The sequence below is a fragment of the Telmatherina bonti genome, assembly GCF_933228915.1.
Source record: "Telmatherina bonti genome assembly, chromosome: 2".
Taxonomy (NCBI): domain Eukaryota; kingdom Metazoa; phylum Chordata; class Actinopteri; order Atheriniformes; family Telmatherinidae; genus Telmatherina; species Telmatherina bonti.
The window spans coordinates 6,262,724-6,282,933 of record NC_136620.1 but is presented as its reverse complement, the minus strand read 5'-3'; the positions used below and the strand labels follow the sequence as shown (position 1 = coordinate 6,282,933).

The window sequence follows — 20,210 nt, the reverse complement described above, 5'->3', positions numbered from 1 at the left end:
AGAACCTTTACCTTCACCTACCACAGAACTTTTAGCTTCACCTGCAACAGAACCTTTAGCTTCACCTGCAACAGAACCTTTAGCTTCACCTGCAACAGAACCTTTAGCTTCACCTGCCACAGAACTTTTAGCTTCACCGACAACAGAAATTTAGTTTAACCGACAACAGAACATTTAGTTTATCCTACAACCGAACCTTATTTGAAACTTTCATCTCAGAACGAGAGAACCTTCTTAGCCGTGAAACCTGAAAGACAGAACTAGTAACCTGTGCACCATAGAGACCCAGAATGTGTGGGCAAGAACCAGACTCACCATTGGGGCACCATAGAGACCCAGAATGTGTGGGCAAGAACCAGACTCACCATTGGGCCAGCCTTCCGTGTCCGGTCCGACCCCCTTCCGGTGCAGCTCATCCAGGTCAGCCGGTGTAGGAAGTTTCTGACGCAGTGGTTTGATGTTAAACGCCTGGAAAACTTTCTTTTCCTCCTCCTGCGCCAACAACTCATCTGCTGGTACCGGATCAAGAACCGGTTCTGGACCCGGTTTGACTTCTGTAGGACCCGGGGTGCTGTCCAAGACATCGTCCCTGATGGGAGTCGCTCCCGGATCCAGGGCCATGGTCTCCTCTTTGCGGATGCATTCCAGCTCCAGCTGGATCTGCTTGTACTTGGACAGCAGGTCTTCGAAGCTTTCGTCGACAGCGCTGTCCGGTCTGGGAACGCCCGGAACCACTTTTCTGACCCGGATTCTTCCCATCTGCTTCTCTGAGGTCTCAGGATCAGGAAAACTGTTACTGATCAATAATCATAACTGATCGATCAGGGACAAGTCAACCTGATCACAGAACAACTGCTAATCTTCTGTTTATTATTAAACCACTAATTATTCACCAGTTTAATAAAAATAAATAAATAAATAAATAAATAAAAAAGCCAATCAAACTTGATTTTGGAATTTGAAGAATACAAATTTGAGGGGAAAAAAAATCAAATACAAATTTAATTTATGGTTCATTTGATTATCAATCAACAGTAAGTCAATAATATCTAAACACATTAATAATCTGTCAATTGATTATCTTCCAATTTGTCAATCTGTCCAAATTAAGTCAATGTGCCAATATTCTCTTAATAATTGTCTAATCTGTGAATAATTCTGTCTTTCAATAATCTAAAAATACCTCAGTAATCCATCAAAATATCAACAGATTGTGTCAATCTGTCATTACTCCATCTGTAATCATTAACTTTCAATAATCTGTCAATGATCCGTCAATAATCTATCATGTGTCAATAATCCAGCAACATGATCCATTTATTAGTCAAGCAGCAGGTCCTCAGGAAAGGCTTTAGTTTTTCAGATCTACCTGAAGTAGAACACACGTTTTAATTTCAGGGTTTTCCATTCACAAAATGGATTCTATTCAACTTTTATTTTACAGTAGAATTCCTGAAGAACGACAACTTCTTTACTTTTCTCTAATTAGTCAGAAAATCAACGATTCCTGTCAAATACACTGTTACTATGTTGTACTCGCTGGAACCTGGTGCAGTTTTATTCTACATGGTTTCTGCAGAGGAACTCCTCTAAAAACAGCCAAATGAGGTCATTCTGATGGAAAACTGGCTGGCAACGCCGATAAGCTAAGAAGGCTGATTCTGATGGTCGACATGTGTATAAAACATCCTGTCAACACCCTAAACATGAGTACTATGGGTGGCAAGTTGTGGGAAGTTTAATCCTGGCAGAAGAGATCCATTCTAGGGGAAAGGCACAGCATCACTTATCAACGCAAATCTGTTTTGATCAGATTGACCTTTAACCAGTGACGGCGAGTTAACTAACTCCTTTCTGGTAGAGACAGATCCAACAGACAACACTGCCCGTTAAGCCCACTGCTACTGCTGGCTATATTCATTAGTGTGTGTATATGTCTAAGGACTAAACAACGAGGAGCCGTGCATTAGACGGTTATAATGCACAACGCAGCATTATAACCATCTAATGCATGGCTCTTTGTTGTTTAAGTTTGCTAAGAGGAGCTAAAAATAATCCATGTCAAGAACCCGACCAGCAAGGACTTCATCTGGCTGAGGAACCAGGAGGTGAGGTCCACAAGAGACTACCCCCCCCGCTCTGACAACATGTTTACATGTTTCCACTGATAAATGACACGGTTTTATTTTGTCCTTCCCTGAGAATGTTTAGCCTGGATATACCTGGTCTTCTCTTCTCCAAGCATGACAACCATCAGTAAAGCAGTGCAGTTCCACCTTTGGACAAGTTACCCTAGTAGTACCACGGTGTTGCCTTGGTGTTATCCTGACGTTACCCAGGCCTTACCCTGACGTTACCCAGGCGTTACCCTGACGTCACCCTGACGTCACCCAGGCGTCACCCTGACGTCACCCTGGCGTTACCCTGGCGTCACCCTGGCGTCACCCTGGCGTCACCCTGACGTTACCCTGGCGCTACCCAGGTGTTACCCTGACGTTACCCTGACATTACCCAGGTGTTACCCTGACGTTACCCTGACGTTACCCTGACGTTACCCAGGTGTTACCCTGACGTTACCCAGGTGTTACCCTGACGTTACCCAGGCGTTACCCTGACATTACCCAGGTGTTACCCTGACGTTACCCTGACGTTACCCTGACGTTACCCAGGTGTTACCCTGACGTTACCCTGACGTTACACAGGTGTTACCCTGACGTTACCCAGGTGTTACCCTGACATTACCCAGGTGTTACCCTGACGTTACCCTGACGTTACCCTGACGTTACACAGGTGTTACCCTGACGTTACCCTGACATTACCCAGGTGTTACCCTGACGTTACCCTGACGTTACCCAGGTGTTACCCTGACGTTACCCAGGTGTTACCCAGGTGTTACCCTGACGTTACCCAGGTGTTACCCAGGCGTTACCCTGACGTTACCCTGGTGTCACCCAGGCGTCACCCAGGCGTTACCCAGGCGTTACCCTGGCGTTACCCTGGCGTCACCCTGACGTTACCCAGGTGTTACCCAGGTGTTACCCAGGTGTTATCCAGGTGTTACCCTGACATTACCCAGGTGTTACCCAGGCGTTACCCAGGCGTTACCCTGACGTTACCCAGGTGTTACCCTGACGTTACCCAGGTGTTACCCTGACGTTACCCAGGTGTTACCCTGACGTTACCCTGGCGTCACCCAGGCGTTACCCTGGCGTCACCCTGGCGTTACACAGGTGTTACCCTGACGTTACCCTGACATTACCCAGGTGTTACCCTGACGTTACCCAGGTGTTACCCTGACGTCACCCTGACATTACCCAGGTGTTACCCTGACGTTACCCTGACGTTACCCAGGCGTTACCCTGACGTTACCCTGACGTTACCCAGGTGTTACCCTGACATTACCCAGGTGTTACCCTGACATTACCCAGGTGTTACCCTGACGTTACCCAGGCGTTACCCTGACGTTACCCAGGCGTTACCCTGACGTTACCCAGGCGTTACCCTGACGTTACCCAGGTGTTACCCAGGCGTTACCCTGGATATTTCAGAGACTGTGGAGAATCCGTCGGACTGGAATCCAACTATAACTGTGACTGTTGCAGCGAATGAAAGGGAACAGGGAGAACCCATTTCTGCCTGCTGACAGGAAGCTTGGTTTGGTTTCTACCGGAACCACATTGTCTCGTCAACAATCGAACCAAACCGAACCAGTTGTTCAGAGACTGGCGGCCGCAACGCGAACCAGTTTGGTTCCAGTCTTCTGTTTTTCCTTATACGTGCTGTTTCTGGTCACTTCTCTCACCTGCTGCTGAATCATTGCTGGTGCTGGGTCGGTCCTGGTTCCTCTGAGTTGTGTAATAAAATACTCAAGCTGCAGTTTCTGTTACTGGTCGGGACCAGCGGGTACTGGTCGGGAGCGGCTGGTACTGTGACAGGAAAGGATACGTTTCCTGGACGGGGATCCGTGATTCTCCGCGGGCCCGTACCGACCAGGGGCGACCCTGCTGTTCACCCCCAAACCGCCTCTGTTCCAGCCCCCACGTCCCCCGTTCGACACGGACCGGTGCCTGAACCGGCCCAGAGCCCCATGGCTCCGCTCCCAGAAGTTGGACCGGGGCGTCGGTTCTCCGTGCAGACCGAGTCCTGGCGGGGGCATCGCTGGCGGAGCTGACGGAGCAGGAGGCCGGTCGGGTCCGCTGGGCCCGCACTGCTGCCTGTGGCTCGCTGGGAAAGGACCGTGAAGGTGCGGTCCGGGGTTGTAGGGCATCAGGAGGTGGAAGTCCGGCAGATGGTGGGGCTGAGGACCCCGCATGTGAAGCGGGTGATGGTGCTGCTTTCGGCCGCGGGGCCTGAACCCTTCCCCCCGCCGTAGCGGCGCACTGACCTCAGTTTCATCATCGCAGATCTCTCCGTCTTCCAGCTCGCCGTCCTCCGCTGGCGATCGAGTCGGAGTGTCTGAATCCATGTCGCGATGACAGCAGCTGTCAGCGGGCCGTGAAGTCAGCGGAGACCCGTGGAGGAGCTCATTTCACCGCCTTTTCTTCCGGTTTTCTGGTCGCTGCGGTTCGCTAGCTGCTAGCCGTTCTGCTACCGCCGAATCACCGCGACATGATGAAATCACACGAGACTTCCTCACACCGGAAACAGTCCATATAAGGCCAGTTTTATTTTTGTCAAATGGAGGAAAACGAAACCCATCTTTCCTACCTGTGGTCCCTGCATTTAAAAAAGACCTTATGGACCACCCTACAGTCTATGGGACCACCTTAGTGCCTTGAAGCTGATGAAAAGGAAACCTGCATATTATCTTCTTACAACCTATGAGGAACTAAATATGTTCAACGACCCTCAGCATGGAACTGACTGGAATCTAATTTATTAAGTGATTTAGTCATTTTCCTTTTTATTTAATCACTTTTTTTAAAAAAACAAAAAAAGAACTTTAAGCTTAATTTTGGACTTTCTGTTAATATTATATGACACCCGTTCTGATGTCTATGAATGTGTGCCTTCATGTGAAAATACTTTCGATTGCCTGCAAATGCCCTGTATTTGTGTACACAATGTTCAATAAAAAAACAAAAAAGAAAAACGTTTTAGTTTATATGTATATATATATATATATATATATATATATATATATATATATATATATATATATATATATATATATATATATAACGTTTTAGTTTATATTTATATATATATATATATATATATATATATATATATATATATATATATATATATATATATATATAAACTAAAACGTTTTTCTTTTTTTTAATTGAGCATTGTGTACACAATATACATATATATATATATATATATATATATATATATATATATATATATATATATATATGTATATATATATATATATATATATATATATATATATATATATATATATATATATATATATATATATATATGTATATATATATATATATATATATATATATATATATATATATATATATATATATATGTATATTCATTGTCGACAGGAATAAAAACCAGGTATGTCCAGCTCCAGTCCTCAAAGGCCTGATTTTGATGGAACAGGGAGATTTATTTCTTACATTCCTGCAGCATCCTGATGCTGAGAGGACACATTTCACTATTTGTGTTCCGTCACGTTGCAAATATGTTTTGTTTCACGGCTCAGAGCCAAAAACTGTATTTCCTTACTAGAAATGCTTACAGAACATGAGATAATACAAGATTCAAGATAAGACTGACTTTTACTGACTGGACAGACAGGACTTGCCTTGTGGACTGAAGGGACTCAGGATGAAGAAGGATGCTGGGCCCATTTATGCTCCTTCTACGCGTTGCTGCTCTCTGTCTCATACTTACACATTTGCATACTTGTAACATATTACCTCCACCAGAGGACAGTGCAGAGTTTAGTGTCGACAGTAGACAGATCCTTTTTGTATGGAAGCGTAGAGCTGTCATCCTCATAAAAAAAAAAGTTTGGGCCTTATTACGTTATAACGTGATAATTTTATTGTAAAAACGTGAAACATATCACGTTATAACGTGATAAGTTTATTGTAAAAACGTGAAACATATCACGTTATAACGTGATAAGTTTATTGTAAAAACGTGAAACATATCACGTTATAACGTGATAAGTTTATTGTAAAAACGTGAAACATATAATGTATCTGAAAACGTGAACTTGGTAATTTTCGACTTTAGATGAGGAAATTGTGTGCGGGTTACAGGACTTGATAGAGTTTTTCTTCATACTTGGGTTGAGACATTGTGAAATTATGGTGCTTTGGAACACTTTCGATCCATTATAATAAATATGCGTAGTCTAAGGACAGTTTTAAAAGGCATGGGTCTGTACAGAAGGAAAAATGAGTCAAATCCCCATGACGTGGCATCATTTCTCATTGAAACTTGAGCGGCACGAGAATCGCTATGAATGCAAACATCATCGGTGCCATCTATCCATCCCTCTTCTACCGCTTATCGGGGGTCTGATCGCGGGGGCAGCAGCATAACCAGGGAAGCCCCCCTCCCCAGCCACATTCGCCAACTCTGCCAGGGGTCCCAAGGCGCTCCCGGGCCAGCTGAGAGATGTAATCCCTCCAGCGTTCAAGTGGTTATACGTTTTTACAATAAACTATCACGTTATAACATAATAAGGCCTAAACTTTTTTTTATGAGGATGACAGCTCTACGCTTCCGTATTTTTGCACATGCTCGTAACTGTCAGTCATTCAGAGGACTTATCTGCATTGTAATACATTTATTTTAAACTCCAGTTAAATATCTCACATAGCAGCAGATTTGAACAAACCTAAGAAAAGAGAATTATTTCCAAAGATTATTCTAACCTGCCTAAGAATTATTAGCTCCGTGTTAGTACTGTATGTGTAAATCATGTGCATAATATTGTCAATTTTCAAGGAGTTTGGCTTTCATTAAGTGGATCCAACAGCCTATGAAGGCTTCCACAATGACTGATTAATTTAAGTAAGGTATGTTGGAGCAGGAAAACATTCACACACTAGAAAAGCAGTTGGAGAGCACAAACCTCCGCCATGGGCTCCCCATTCTGAAACAATTCCTCAATCCAAATGGTGGTTCGGATCACCACCAACATTAAATCAGTTCTTCATTTTCACATTTCAAACAAGTCCTGAAAATTTCATGAAGATCCGTCCAGAACTTTTTGATTTGTCTTGAACAAAAAACAAAAAGATAAACACTGGTAAAAACTAAACCTCCTTGGTCAAGGTTATGTTTACTAACTTGTCTGGCATGTGACGACACAACTCTGGTTATAATAATAATTAAAACCGCAAGCGGTGATATAGGCCCTCGCACCATGGCGCCGCTCGGCATAATGCCACCGCCTCCCCTGGCAACATCCTTCCCATGCCTCTCTCAACCTAAAGTGCAGCCAGACTGCACTTCAGGCCTTTTAGGCCTTATGAAGGGTCACTTCCTGTCACCAAGGGGCGGGGCTAACTTATCATCTAATTATTGACATGCACAAATGTGAAGGATATGACTGGCATCATCTGTAGCAATTTTGGTGCAGGTTGGTTCCTTTTTGTGGGAGTTATGTCAGTTGTCCTTTTCGTTGCATCACATCTGCTTTGCTGCCCCGCCTCTCCTAAATGATATCCCCTATTAAAAGAACTAACACAACTTTTAATCACACATGCCTCTTGAGCATCCTAACTCATTTGGGTTAAAGTTGGATAAAATTCTCAGGAGAAGAGTTCCTCAAAATGCATGACAAAGATAATGACAGAAATGACCCCAAAATTGGCACCTTTTTCAAAATGGCCGACTTCCTGTTGGATTTAGCCCATATGTCCAAGAGGCTTTTTTGAAGGTGCTGGAAGGATCTACAAGTGTGCTGAACTTGATCCATGTCAGTCAATAAAGTGGGCGGGGCTGATTGATTGAAATATTGGAGGGGGCGCTATAGAGCCATTTACTATCTTCTCCACTATATTGTAATTTTACTCTATTAAGGACATAACTGTCATGACTCATGGCAAGTATGGTGAAGATCAAAGGTTTCATGGCTTTGTTACAGGTACTTCCTGGTTCATGATATCAGACACTTGTTGTTGCCAAGGGGTGGGGCTAATTCATAGTCCCATTATTGCATTGTATATTTTGTTCATCATGGGACTGGCATCAAAAGGGTCGATTCCTGTGCTGATATGTTGTTTTATGTGGGAGTTTTAGCAATAAGTCTTTGTTAATGAGACATAAAACTTTGAGGGCCCGCCCCTCCTAAACTAAATCTTCTATTAGAAGAAATAACACAACTTTAAATCACACATGCCTCCTGAGCGTCTTGTGCAAGTTGGGTGTCAGTTGGACAATGTCCCTAGGAGGAGTTGTTTAAAATGTATGGCAAAGAAATGACCCCAAATATGGCACCTTTTTCAAAATGGCCGACTTCCTGTTGAATTTAGCCCATATGTCCAAGAGACTTTTTTGAAGGTACTGGAAGCTTCTACAACTGTGCTGAATTTTATCCATGTCGGTCAATGTAGTGGGCGGGGCTGATTGATTGAAATTTTGTAGAGGGCGCTATGGAGGCATGCTGCATTTATTCCATTATGTTTCAATGGGGCTAAGTTCAGGGCCTGACTGTCATCAGTCATGGCAAGTTTGGTGGCGGTCCAAGGTTCCATGGCTTGGTCACAGGTACTTCCTGTTTCATGGCGTTGGACCGCCATTCGCCATGTCCCGTTTAGCGTAGCGACTTGAGGTTTTTATTGTGGCATCATGAAAGGGTTTGACATGTTTTGGAGGTGTCTCAAGTGTTTGGGACCATTTGCTTAGAAGCATGACCCTCAAACGTGGAAAAAACCACTTCCTGTTGTAAGTGGGCGGAGATTAGGTCTACACCAGCAATGTTCACATTAATCTGTTCAGGACTGATCCCTTATTATTTCCCTATAAGTTTTAGGGTGATCAGATCAAAATTGACAATTTTATAGTGATTTATGATGTCACGCCGCCGCATGGAACTTTGCCATGGCGTCACGGGCACGCCGTGCAGCGCAGAGCAATGTCCTTTACCAGATCTCTTCACCAACATGTTTTGTGATGCCTGAGTGAATTTGGGCCATGTGGTGTCCACCAAGCCAGAGTTATGGGTGTGTGAGCAAAAAACAACACTTTTGACCTCCAGGGGGCGTGGCTATTTCATAATCAAAATATTGACATATAGAACTCTGTAGGAGGGGACTGCCATCATATCTAGCAAATTTGTTGCAGAAATGTTGCTTTATGGGGGAGTTATATCCGTTTAATTTTTCATGGCGAGACATCAAACTTTGAGGCCCCGCCCCTCGTAAACTAAGTCTCCTATTAGAAGAAATAACACAACATTGAATCACACATGCCTCCTGAACATCCTGAGCAATTTGTGGCTCAGTGGGATAAAAGCTCTAGGACGAGTTCGTTAAAATGCGAGGTGCTAAAACGCCAAAATATTGACTTTGACCTAAAATGGCCGCCTTCCTGTCGACATTTCACCATGACATTAAGAGGATTTTTTGTTCGCCCTGTCATGTAGATCATGTGTATGAATTTTCATAAAGATTAACGACATGCAGTGGCGGGGCACCTAAAATAGGTGGCGCTCTCGTTCAGTTTCGCCCAAACATTCTGGAGCACCTCAAAATATCAAATTTTTCGTATTCCCTTGGGGGGGTACGCAAAATTTGGTGAGTTTTCGAGCACGTTCAGGCCTCCAAAAAAGCACGCGAAGTGTCCGAATAAAAATAATAATAATAATTAAAACCGCAAGCGGTGATATAGGCCCTCGCACCATGGCGCCGCTCGGCATAATGCCACCGCCTCCCCTGCCAACATCCTTCCCATGCCTCTCTCAACCTAAAGTGCAGCCAGACTGCACTTCAGGCCATTTAGGCCTTATGAAGGGTCACTTCCTGTCACCAAGGGCGGGGCTAACTTATCATCTAATTATTGACATGCACAAATGTGAAGGATATGACTGGCATCATCTGTAGCAAATTTGGTGCAGGTTGGTTGTTTTTTGTGGGAGTTATGTCAGTTTTCCTTTTCATTGCATCACATCTGCTTTGCTGCCCCGCCTCTCCTAAACGATATCCCCTATTAAAAGAAATAGCACAACTTTTAATCACACATGCCTCTTGAGCATCCTGACTCATTTGGGTTAAAGTTGGACAAAATTCTTAGGAGAAGTTCCTCCAAATGCATGACAAAGAAAATGACAGAAATGACCCCAAAAATGGCACCCTTTTCAAAATGGCCGACTTCCTGTTGGATTTAGCCCATATGTCCAAGAGACTTTTTTGAAGGTACTGGGAGGGTCTACAACTGTAAAGAATCATATCCATGTCAGTCAATGTAGTGGGCGGGGCTGATTAATTAAAATATTGTAGGGGGCGCTATGTAGCCATTTACTATCTTTTCCACTATATTGTAATTTTACTCTATTAAGGGCATAACTTTCATGACTCATGGCAAGTATGGTGAAGATCAAAGGTTTCATGGCTTTGTTACAGGTACTTCCTGGTTCATGATATCAGACACTTCTTGTTGCCAAGGGGTGGGGTTAATTCATAGTCCCATTATTGCATTGCAGATTTTGTTCATCATGGGACTGGCATCAAATGGGTCGATTCCTGTGCTGATATGTTGTTTTATGTGGGAGTTTTAGCAATAAGTCATTGTTAATGAGACATAAAACTTTGAGGGCCCGCCCCTCCTAAACTAAATCTTCTATTAGAAGAAATAACACAACTTTACATCACACATGCCTCCTGAGCATCCTGTGCAAGTTGGGTGTCAGTTGGACAATATCCCTAGGAGGAGTTGTTTAAAATGCATGGCAAAGAAATGACCCCAAAAATGGCACCTTTTTCAAAATGGCCGACTTCCTGTTGAATTTAGCCCATATGTCCAAGAGACTTTTTTGAAGGTACTGGCAGGTTCTCCAACTGTGCTGAATTTTATCCATGTCGATCAATGTAGTGGGCGGGGCTGATTGATTGAAATATTGTAGGGGGCGCTATGGAGACATGCTCCATTTATTCCATAATGTTTCAATGGGGCTTAGTTCAGGGCCTTACTATCATCAGTCATGGCAAGTTTGATGGCGGTCCAAGGTTCCATGGCTTGGTCACAGGTACTTCCTGTTTCATGGCGTTGGACCGCCATTCGCCATGTCCCGTTTAGCGTAGCGACTTGAGGTTTTTATTGTGGCATCATGAATGGGTTTGACATGTTTTGGAGGAGGCTCAAGTGTTTTGGACCATTTGCTTAGAAGCATGACCCTCAAACGTGGAAAAAACCACTTCCTGTTGTAAGTGGGCGGGGCTTAGGTCTACACCAGCAATGGTCACATTAATCTGTTCAGGACTGATCCCTTATTAATCCCTATAAGTTTTAGGGTGATCAGATCAAAATTGACAATTTTATAGTGATTTATGATGTCACGCCGCCGCATGGAACTTCGCCATGGCGTCACGGGCACGCCGTGCAGCGTAGAGCAACGTCCTTTACCAGATCTCTTCACCAACATGTTTTGTGATGCCTGAGTGAATTTGGGCCATATGGTGTCCACCAAGCCAGAGTTATGGGTGTGTGAGCAAAAAACAACACTTTTGACCTCCAGGGGGCGTGGCTATTTCATAATCAAAATATTGACATATAGAACTCTGTAGGAGGGGACTGCCATCATATCTAGCAAATTTGGTGCGGAAATGTTGCTTTATGTGGGAGTTATATCCGTTTAATTTTTCATGGCGAGACATCAAACTTTGAGGCCCCACCCCTCGTAAACTAAGTCTCCTATTAGAAGAAATAACACAACATTTAATCACACATGCCTCCTGAACATCCTCAGCAATTTGTGGCTCAGTGGGATAAAAGCTCTAGGACGAGTTCGTTAAAATGCGAGGTGCTAAAACGCCAAAATATTGATTTTGACCTTAAATGGCCGCCTTCCTGTCGACATTTCACCATGACATTAAGAGGATTTTTTGTTCGCCCTAGCATGTAGATCATGTGTATGAATTTTCATAAAGATTAACGACATGCAGTGGCGGGGCACCTAAAATAGGTGGCGCTCTCATTCAGTTTTGCCCAAACATTCTGGAGCACCTCAAAATATCAAATTTTTCGTATTCCCTTGGGGGGGTACGCAAAATTTGGTGAGTTTTCGAGCACGTTCAGGCCTCCAAAAAAGCACGCGAAGTGTCCGAATAAAAATAATAATAATAATTAAAACCGCAAGCGGTGATATAGGCCCTCGCACCATGGCGCCGCTCGGCATAATGCCACCGCCTCCCCTGCCAACATCCTTCCCATGCCTCTCTCAACCTAAAGTGCAGCCAGACTGCACTTCAGGCCATTTAGGCCTTATGAACGGTCACTTCCTGTCACCAAGGGGCGGGGCTAATTTATAATCTAATTATTGACATGCACAAATGTGAAGAATATGACTGGCATCATCTGTAGTGAATTTGGTGCAGGTTGGTTGTTTTTTGTGGGAGTTATGTCAGTTTTCCTTTTCGTTGCATCACATCTGCTTTGCTGCCCCGCCTCTCCTAAATGATATCCCCTATTAAAAGAAATAACACAACTTTTAATCACACATGCCTCCTGAGCATCCTAACTCATTTGGGTTAAAGTTGGACAAAATTCTTAGAAGGAACTTCTCAAAATGCATGACAAAGAAAATGACAGAAATGACCCCAAAAATGACACCTTTTTCAAAATGGCCGACTTCCTGTTTGATTTAGCCCATGTGTCCAAGAGACTTTTTTGAAGGTGCTGGAATGGTCTATAAGTGTGCTGAATTTTATCCATGTCAGTCAATGTAGTGGGCGGGGCTGATTGATTGAAATATTGTAGGGGGCGCTATGGAGCCATTTACTATCTTCTCCACTATATTTTAATTTTACTCTATTAAGGGCATAACTTTCATGACTCATGGCAAGTATGGTGAAGATCAAAGGTTTCATGGCTTTGTTACAGGTACTTCCTGGTTCATGATATCAGACACTTCTTGTTGCCAAGGGGTGGGGCTAATTCATAGTCCCATTATTGCATTGTAGATTTTGTTCATCATGGGACTGGCATCAAATGTGTCGATTCCTGTGCTGATATGTTGTTTTATGTGGGAGTTTTAGCAATAAGTCATTGTTAATGAGACATAAAACTTTGAGGGCCCGCCCCTCCTAAACTAAATCTTCTATTAGAAGAAATAACACAACTTTACATCACACATGCCTCCTGAGCATCCTGTGCAAGTTGGGTGTCAGTTGGACAATATCCCTAGGAGGAGTTGTTTAAAATGCATGGCAAAGAAATGACCCCAAAAATGGCACCTTTTTCAAAATGGCCGACTTCCTGTTTGATTTAGCCCATATGTCCAAGAGACTTTTTTGAAGGTACTGGGAGGGTCTACAAGTTTCCCGAATCATATCCATGTCAGTCAATGTAGTGGGCGGGGCTGATTGATTGAAATTTTGTAGGGGGCGCTATGGAGACATGCTCCATTTATTCCATAATGTTTCAATGGGGCTTAGTTCAGGGCCTTACTGTCATCAGTCATGACAAGTTTGGTGGTGGTCCAAGGTTCCATGGCTTGGTCACAGGTACTTCCTGTTTCATGGCGTTGGACCGCTATTCGCCATGTCCCGTTTAGCGTAGCGACTTGAGGTTTTTATTGTGGCATCATGAAAGGGTTTGACATGTTTTGGAGGAGGCTCAAGTGTTTTGGACCATTTGCTTAGAAGCATGACCCTCAAACGTGGAAAAAACCACTTCCTGTTGTAAGTGGGCGGGGCTTAGGTCTAGACCAGCAATGGTCACATTAATCTGTTCAGGACTGATCCCTTATTAATCCCTATAAGTTTTAGGGTGATCAGATCAAAATTGACAATTTTATAGTGATTTATGATGTCACGCCGCCGCATGGAACTTTGCCATGGCGTCACGGGCACGCCGTGCAGCGTAGAGCAACGTCCTTTATAAGATCTCTTCACCAACATGTTTTGTGATGCCTGAGTGAATTTGGGCCACTGCATCTTATAATTATTTCCATAAGTGTAATGAACAAAAAAGTTTACAAATGTGTATGAAGTCAGCAGCGAGGGTGCAACACATAAAACATGAACAGGAATTATTGACCTTCTATTGTGGAATCTAAACTTCACATCTTTTGTATATAGTTGTGTCTTCTGTTTGTGGATCATAGACTTTTCTCTGTGGGATTTGTGCTGTGTTTATACACTGTTAGATCTGTATTTATTACAGTCATAAATTGTAATAAACTTTTATCTTGTTCCTGTATGATCACATCCTACTGCAGTTATTTAGATGACTTGAATGTATTGAATAAATGGGGAAAAGCATTTAAATTTCTTTATTTTAAAAACGCTTCAAAGTGTACAAAGTAGCTCAAATTACTTAATTAGTAACACAAAGTTATAAGTAAGAAACAATACAATCAACGAACATGTAAACAATAGATTCCACAGAAATGCTATTAAATTGTGGTTTACTAGAAAAAAAAAAAAAAGAATCAAACACCAAAAACAAAAGCAATGTTGTGTCTGTGCAGATCAGGAAACTGCTCTTCAGTAGCCACACAGCAACTGGGAATCAAGCCTTGTTTCCTTCTGAGGAGCTGGGATGTGAGTCTTCTTAGGTCCTTCACATTTATGTCATCAAGACGTCTCTGCAAAATTATACAAAAGATTGGTTAGATAAATAGAGCCACATTTTACTAACTGATGGAAAACAAAGTGAAAAGTGAAAGATCAGATTTTTTAGTGAAGGTCTGTGTCTACCAACTTTGTTCAGAGACTAAGTTAATATATTACTGTAATATCTAAAACTAATGTCTGGATGCCAAAGCAACAAGTAACATATGGAAGACAGAGCAGTAGGTAACAAGCTCAAATATAAAATTACATTTATGTTACAACAACAAATAATACATAAAACAGTTACCATTGACGAGGCTGAAGTTAGCTTCCGATCCGCAGCTTATGGCTGCAATATGTGTAAAGGGCAATTACACTGAATTTTTTGGAAACACCACCACATTAGACCAGGTACTGACAAAAAACTGGTATAGTATGTGGAATATTTTAGCCCACATTTGAAGAGTCTAAGTGTTTTAGTTTTTTGTCAGGACCTGATGTAATGTGGTCCAGATGCCAAAAAAGTCATGAAATGACCCTTATTTGCATTTTCACAAATAGAATAAAGATTTCACAAATCAGACACTATGTTTTATTGAATCTGCATAGTATGTGGAATATTTTAACCCAGGTTTTAAGAGTCCAAGTGTTGTAGTTTTTTGTCAGGACCTGGTCTAATGTGGTGTTTCCGAAAAATTCAGTGGAATTGCCCTTTACACATATTGCGAATCGGAAGCTAACTTCAGCCTCGTTTACCATTGTTGGTTATTGGAATACTGTGGAATTCCTGTAATAAATGTTTTTTATCAGTAATATCTTGAGACAAAACAGTGAACATGAAACTGCATTTTACCTGTACTACAGCTAGCCAGTCACATCTCTGGAAGCTGCAGCTCGTCTTCCTCAGACTGACCCGCTTGTCCTCGGACCGTCCACCAGCCCTGCCTCGGCCTTCCTGGCAACCTTAACATGTCATATTCATCACTGAAAACAAGTGTGTACACGGATCATCGCTGTAACAACATTCAAACATGTAAATTCTGCATTATGTCAGTGTCTGACTGCCTGTGTTAGGCTGATTCAGTCTAACATCAGCTGAATATATGCAGAAATATTAATAAAGTTAGAATTAGCCTAACAACTATAGCTAGCTTAGCACGTAGCTTAGCCTCTTCTTAGTACCACCGTTTATTCCATACGCGATATTGTCATTTTTACGTACTACTTTGCAAAAAAAACACCATAAGAGAGTATCATTTTCAGCATGACGAAGAGCCTGTTGTGTTAACAGTTACTTACCGGTTCATGTCGAGCTGAAATACTGGATGTCATCACACAGTTTGTAAATAAACTTTGAGTCTTGTGGACGGTGACGGTTCCGCTGTATTTAGAGGATGGGAGGGGTGAGGAGCAAGTTTAGCTCACTACTTCCGCCCTGTGGTGGTTTGTAGAGGTAGCAGTTGTGTGGTTTTGCTCACTACATGGTGTTTGCCACCTAGTGTTGGAAAGAATCGCTTTGAAATCTTACATACTCTGGCTTCAATAAATTGAAAAAAATAATCTAAAAGTGGATCAAATATGCCACAGTGTTTAATGAATTTGAAAAAAAAATCCCACCAGTTTTCCATAAATGGATGTTACATTATTTTTACTTTATTCAAAACAAGAATTAGCTGCTCATTCTCAGAACCAAAGCCTCAGATTTTTTCTTTTTCATGTAATCCCCCACAGTACAGACAAAGAGCAACAGGGAGGAATAATACATAAATGCTTCAAGTTTAGTTTTAATTCATTATGCTTATTAACATGCCTGTGACATTTGTTAAAAACTGTTAACATCATTTACATAAATATAGTTTTCAGTAACTTATTGTTGTATTAGCCGCACTGGATGTTTTAATCAATCCATCAACAGAGCTGATCCAATACCACTCTATCCAAGAATCCGAACAAATGTCTATAAATCAAAGAGCAATCAGTCTGCTTCTAAACAAGAAAACACATATGAAACTGATTCACATAATTAATAATTCCTTCAGATGGACCTGCATGTTCATCTGTACATACACGTCTATAAATATGGTTGGTTGTTTTTTGTGGGAGTTATGTCAGTTTTCCTTTTCATTGCATCACATCTGCTTTGCTGCCCCGCCTCTCCTAAATGATATCCCCTATTAAAAGAAATAACACAACTTTTAATCAGATATGCAGCTTGAGCATCCTGACTCATTTGGGTTAAAGTTGGACAAAATTCTTAGGAGAAGTTCCTCAAAATGCATGGCAAAGAAAATGACAGAAATGACCCCAAAAATGGCACTCTTTTCAAAATGGCCGACTTCCTGTTGGATTTAGCCCATATGTCCAAGAGACTTTTTTGAAGGTACTGGGAGGGTCTACAAGTTTTCCGAATCATATCCATGTCAGTCAATGTAGTGGGCGGGGCTAATTAATTAAAATATTGTAGGGGGCGCTATGGAGCCATTTACTATCTTCTCCACTATATTTTAATTTTACTCTATTAAGGACATAACTGTCATAAGTCATGGCAAGTATGGTGAAGATCAACAATTTCATGGCTTTGTTACAGGTACTTCCTGGTTCATGATATCAGACACATGTTGTTGCCAAGGGGTGGGGCTAATTCATAGTCCCATTATTGCATTGCAGATTTTGTTCATCATGGGACTGGCATCAAATGTGGCGATTCCTGTGCTGATATGTTGTTTTATGTGGGAGTTTTAGCAATAAGTCTTTGTTAATAAGACATCAAACTTTGAGGGCCTGCCCCTCCTAAACTAAATCTTCTATTAGAAGAAATAACACAACTTTAAATCACACATGCCTCCTGAGCATCCTGTGCAAGTTGGGTGTCAGTTGGACAATATCCCTAGGAGGAGTTGTTTAAAATGCATGGCAAAGAAATGACCCCAAAAATGGCACCTTTTTCAAAATGGCCGACTTCCTGTTGAATTTAGCCCATATGTCCAAGAGACTTTTTTGAAGGTACTGGAAGGTTCTCCAACTGTGCTGAATTTTATCCATGTCGGTCCATGTAGTGGGCGGGGCTGATTGATTGAAATTTTGTAGGGGGCGCTATGGAGACATGCTCCGTGTATTCCATTATGTTTCAATGGGGCTTAGTTCAGGGCCTTACTGTCATCAGTCATGGCAAGTATGGTTGCGGTCCACGGTTCCATGGCTTGGTCACAGGTACTTCCTGTTTCATGGCGTTGGACCGCCATTCGCCATGTCCCGTTTAGCGTAGCGACTTGAGGTTTTTATTGTGGCATCATGAAAGGGTTTGACATGTTTTGGAGGAGTCTCAAGTGTTTGGGACCATTTGCTTAGAAGCATGACCCTCAAACGTGGAAAAAACCACTTCCTGTTTTAAGTGGGCGGGGCTTAGGTCTACACCAGCAATGGTCACATTAATCTGTTCAGGACTGATCCCTTATTAATCCCTATAAGTTTTAGGGTGATCAGATCAAAATTGACAATTTTATAGTGATTTATGATGTCACGCCGCCGCATGGAACTTCGCCATGGCGTCACGGGCACGCCGTGCAGCGTAGAGCAAGGTCCTTTACCAGATCTCTTCACCAACATGTTTTGTGATGCCTGAGTGAATTTGGGCCATGTGGTGTCTACCAAGCCAGAGTTCTGGGTGTGTGAGCAAAAAACAACACTTTTGACCTCCAGGGGGCGTGGCTATTTCATAATCAAAATATTGACATATAGAACTCTGTAGGAGGGGACTGCCATCATATCTAGCAAATGTGGTGCAGAAATGTTGCTTTATGTGGGAGTTATATCCGTTTAATTTTTCATGGCGAGACATCAAACTTTGAGGCCCCGCCCCTCGTAAACTAAGTCTCCTATTAGAAGAAATAACACAACATTTAATCACACATGCCTCCTGAACATCCTGAGCAATTTGTGGCTCAGTGGGATAAAAGCTCTAGGACGAGTTCGTTAAAATGCGAGGTGCTAAAACGCCAAAATATTGACTTTGACCTAAAATGGCCGCCTTCCTGTCGACATTTCACCATGACATTAAGAGGATTTTTTGTTTGTCCTGTCATGTAGATCATGTGTATGAATTTTCATAAAGATTAATGACATGCAGTGGCGGGGCACCTAAAATAGGTGGCGCTCTCGTTCAGTTTCGCCCAAACATTCTGGAGCACCTCAAAATATCAAATTTTTCGTATTCCCTTGGGGGGGGTACACAAAATTTGGTGAGTTTTCGAGCACGTTCAGGCCTCCAAAAAAGCACGCGAAGTGTCCGAATAAAAATAATAATAATAATAATAATAATAATAATAATAATAATAATAATAATAAACACTGCAATTACAATAGGCCTTCGCACCGCCAAGGTGCTCGGGCCTAATTAAAACCGCAAGCGGTGATATAGGCCCTCGCACCATGGCGCCGCTCGGCATCATGCCACCGCCTCCCCTGGCAACATCCTTCCCATGCCTCTCTCAACCTAAAGTGCAGCCAGACTGCACTTCAGACCATTTAGGTTTTATGAAGGGTCACTTCCTGTCACCAAGGGGCGGGGCTAACTTATCATCTAATTATTGACATGCACAAATGTGAAGGATATGATTGGCATCATCTGTAGCAAATTTGGTGCAGGTTGGTTGTTTTTTGGGGGATTTATGTCAGTTTTTCTTTTTGTTGCATCACATCTGCTTTGCTGCCCCGCCTCTCCTAAACGATATCCCCTATTAAAAGAAATAGTACAACTTCTAATCACACATGCCTCTTGAGCATCCTGACTCATTTGGGTTAAAGTTGGACAAAATTCTTAGGAGAAGTTCCTCAACATGCATGGCAAAGAAAATGACAGAAATGACCCCAAAAATGGCACCTTTTTCAAAATGGCCAACTCCCTGTTTGATTTAGCCCATATGTCCAAGAGACTTTTTTGAAGGTACTGGGAGCGTCTACAAGTTTCCCGAATCATAACCATGTCAGTCAATGTAGTGGGCGGGGCTAATTAATTAAAATATTGTAGGGGGCGCTATGGAGCCATTTACTATCTTCTCCACTATATTGTAATTTTACTCTATTAAGGACTTTACTGTCATGACTCATGGCAAGTATGGTGAAGATCAAAGGTTTCATGGCTTTGTTACAGGTACTTCCTGGTTCACGATATCAGACACTTGTTGTTGCCAAGGGGTGGGGCTAATTCATAGTCCCATTATTGCATTGTAGATTTTGTTCATCATGGGACTGGCATCAAATGTGGCGATTCCTGTGCTGATATGTTGTTTTATGTGGGAGGTTTAGCAATAAGTCTTTGTTAATAAGACATCAAACTTTGAGGGCCTGCCCCTCCTAAACTAAATCTTCTATTAGAAGAAATAACACAACTTTACATCACACATGCCTCCTGAGCATCCTGTGCAAGTTGGGTGTCAGTTGGACAATATCCCTAGGAGGAGTTGTTTAAAATGCATGGCAAAGAAATGACCCCAAAAATGGCGCCTTTTT

The 20,210-nt window shown here is 42.4% G+C and overlaps 1 protein-coding gene across 3 annotated transcripts in view; it reads right to left on the bottom strand.

Annotated features, from left to right (window-relative positions):
• zfc3h1 (zinc finger C3H1-type containing) overlaps positions 1-4,580 on the bottom strand; it is a 35,101-nt gene extending 30,521 nt beyond the window's left edge. For all 3 annotated transcript variants that reach the window (XM_079247839.1, XM_079247838.1, XM_079247840.1), the window contains exons 1-2: positions 3,946-4,580; positions 366-767 (exon numbers count right to left, since the gene is read on the bottom strand). In XM_079247839.1, the coding sequence (XP_079103965.1) occupies positions 366-767; positions 3,946-4,465 (922 nt within the window). In that variant the 5' untranslated portion in view covers positions 4,466-4,580. The remainder of the gene's footprint in view (positions 1-365; positions 768-3,945) is intronic.
• Between the last annotated feature and the right edge of the window lie 15,630 nt (positions 4,581-20,210).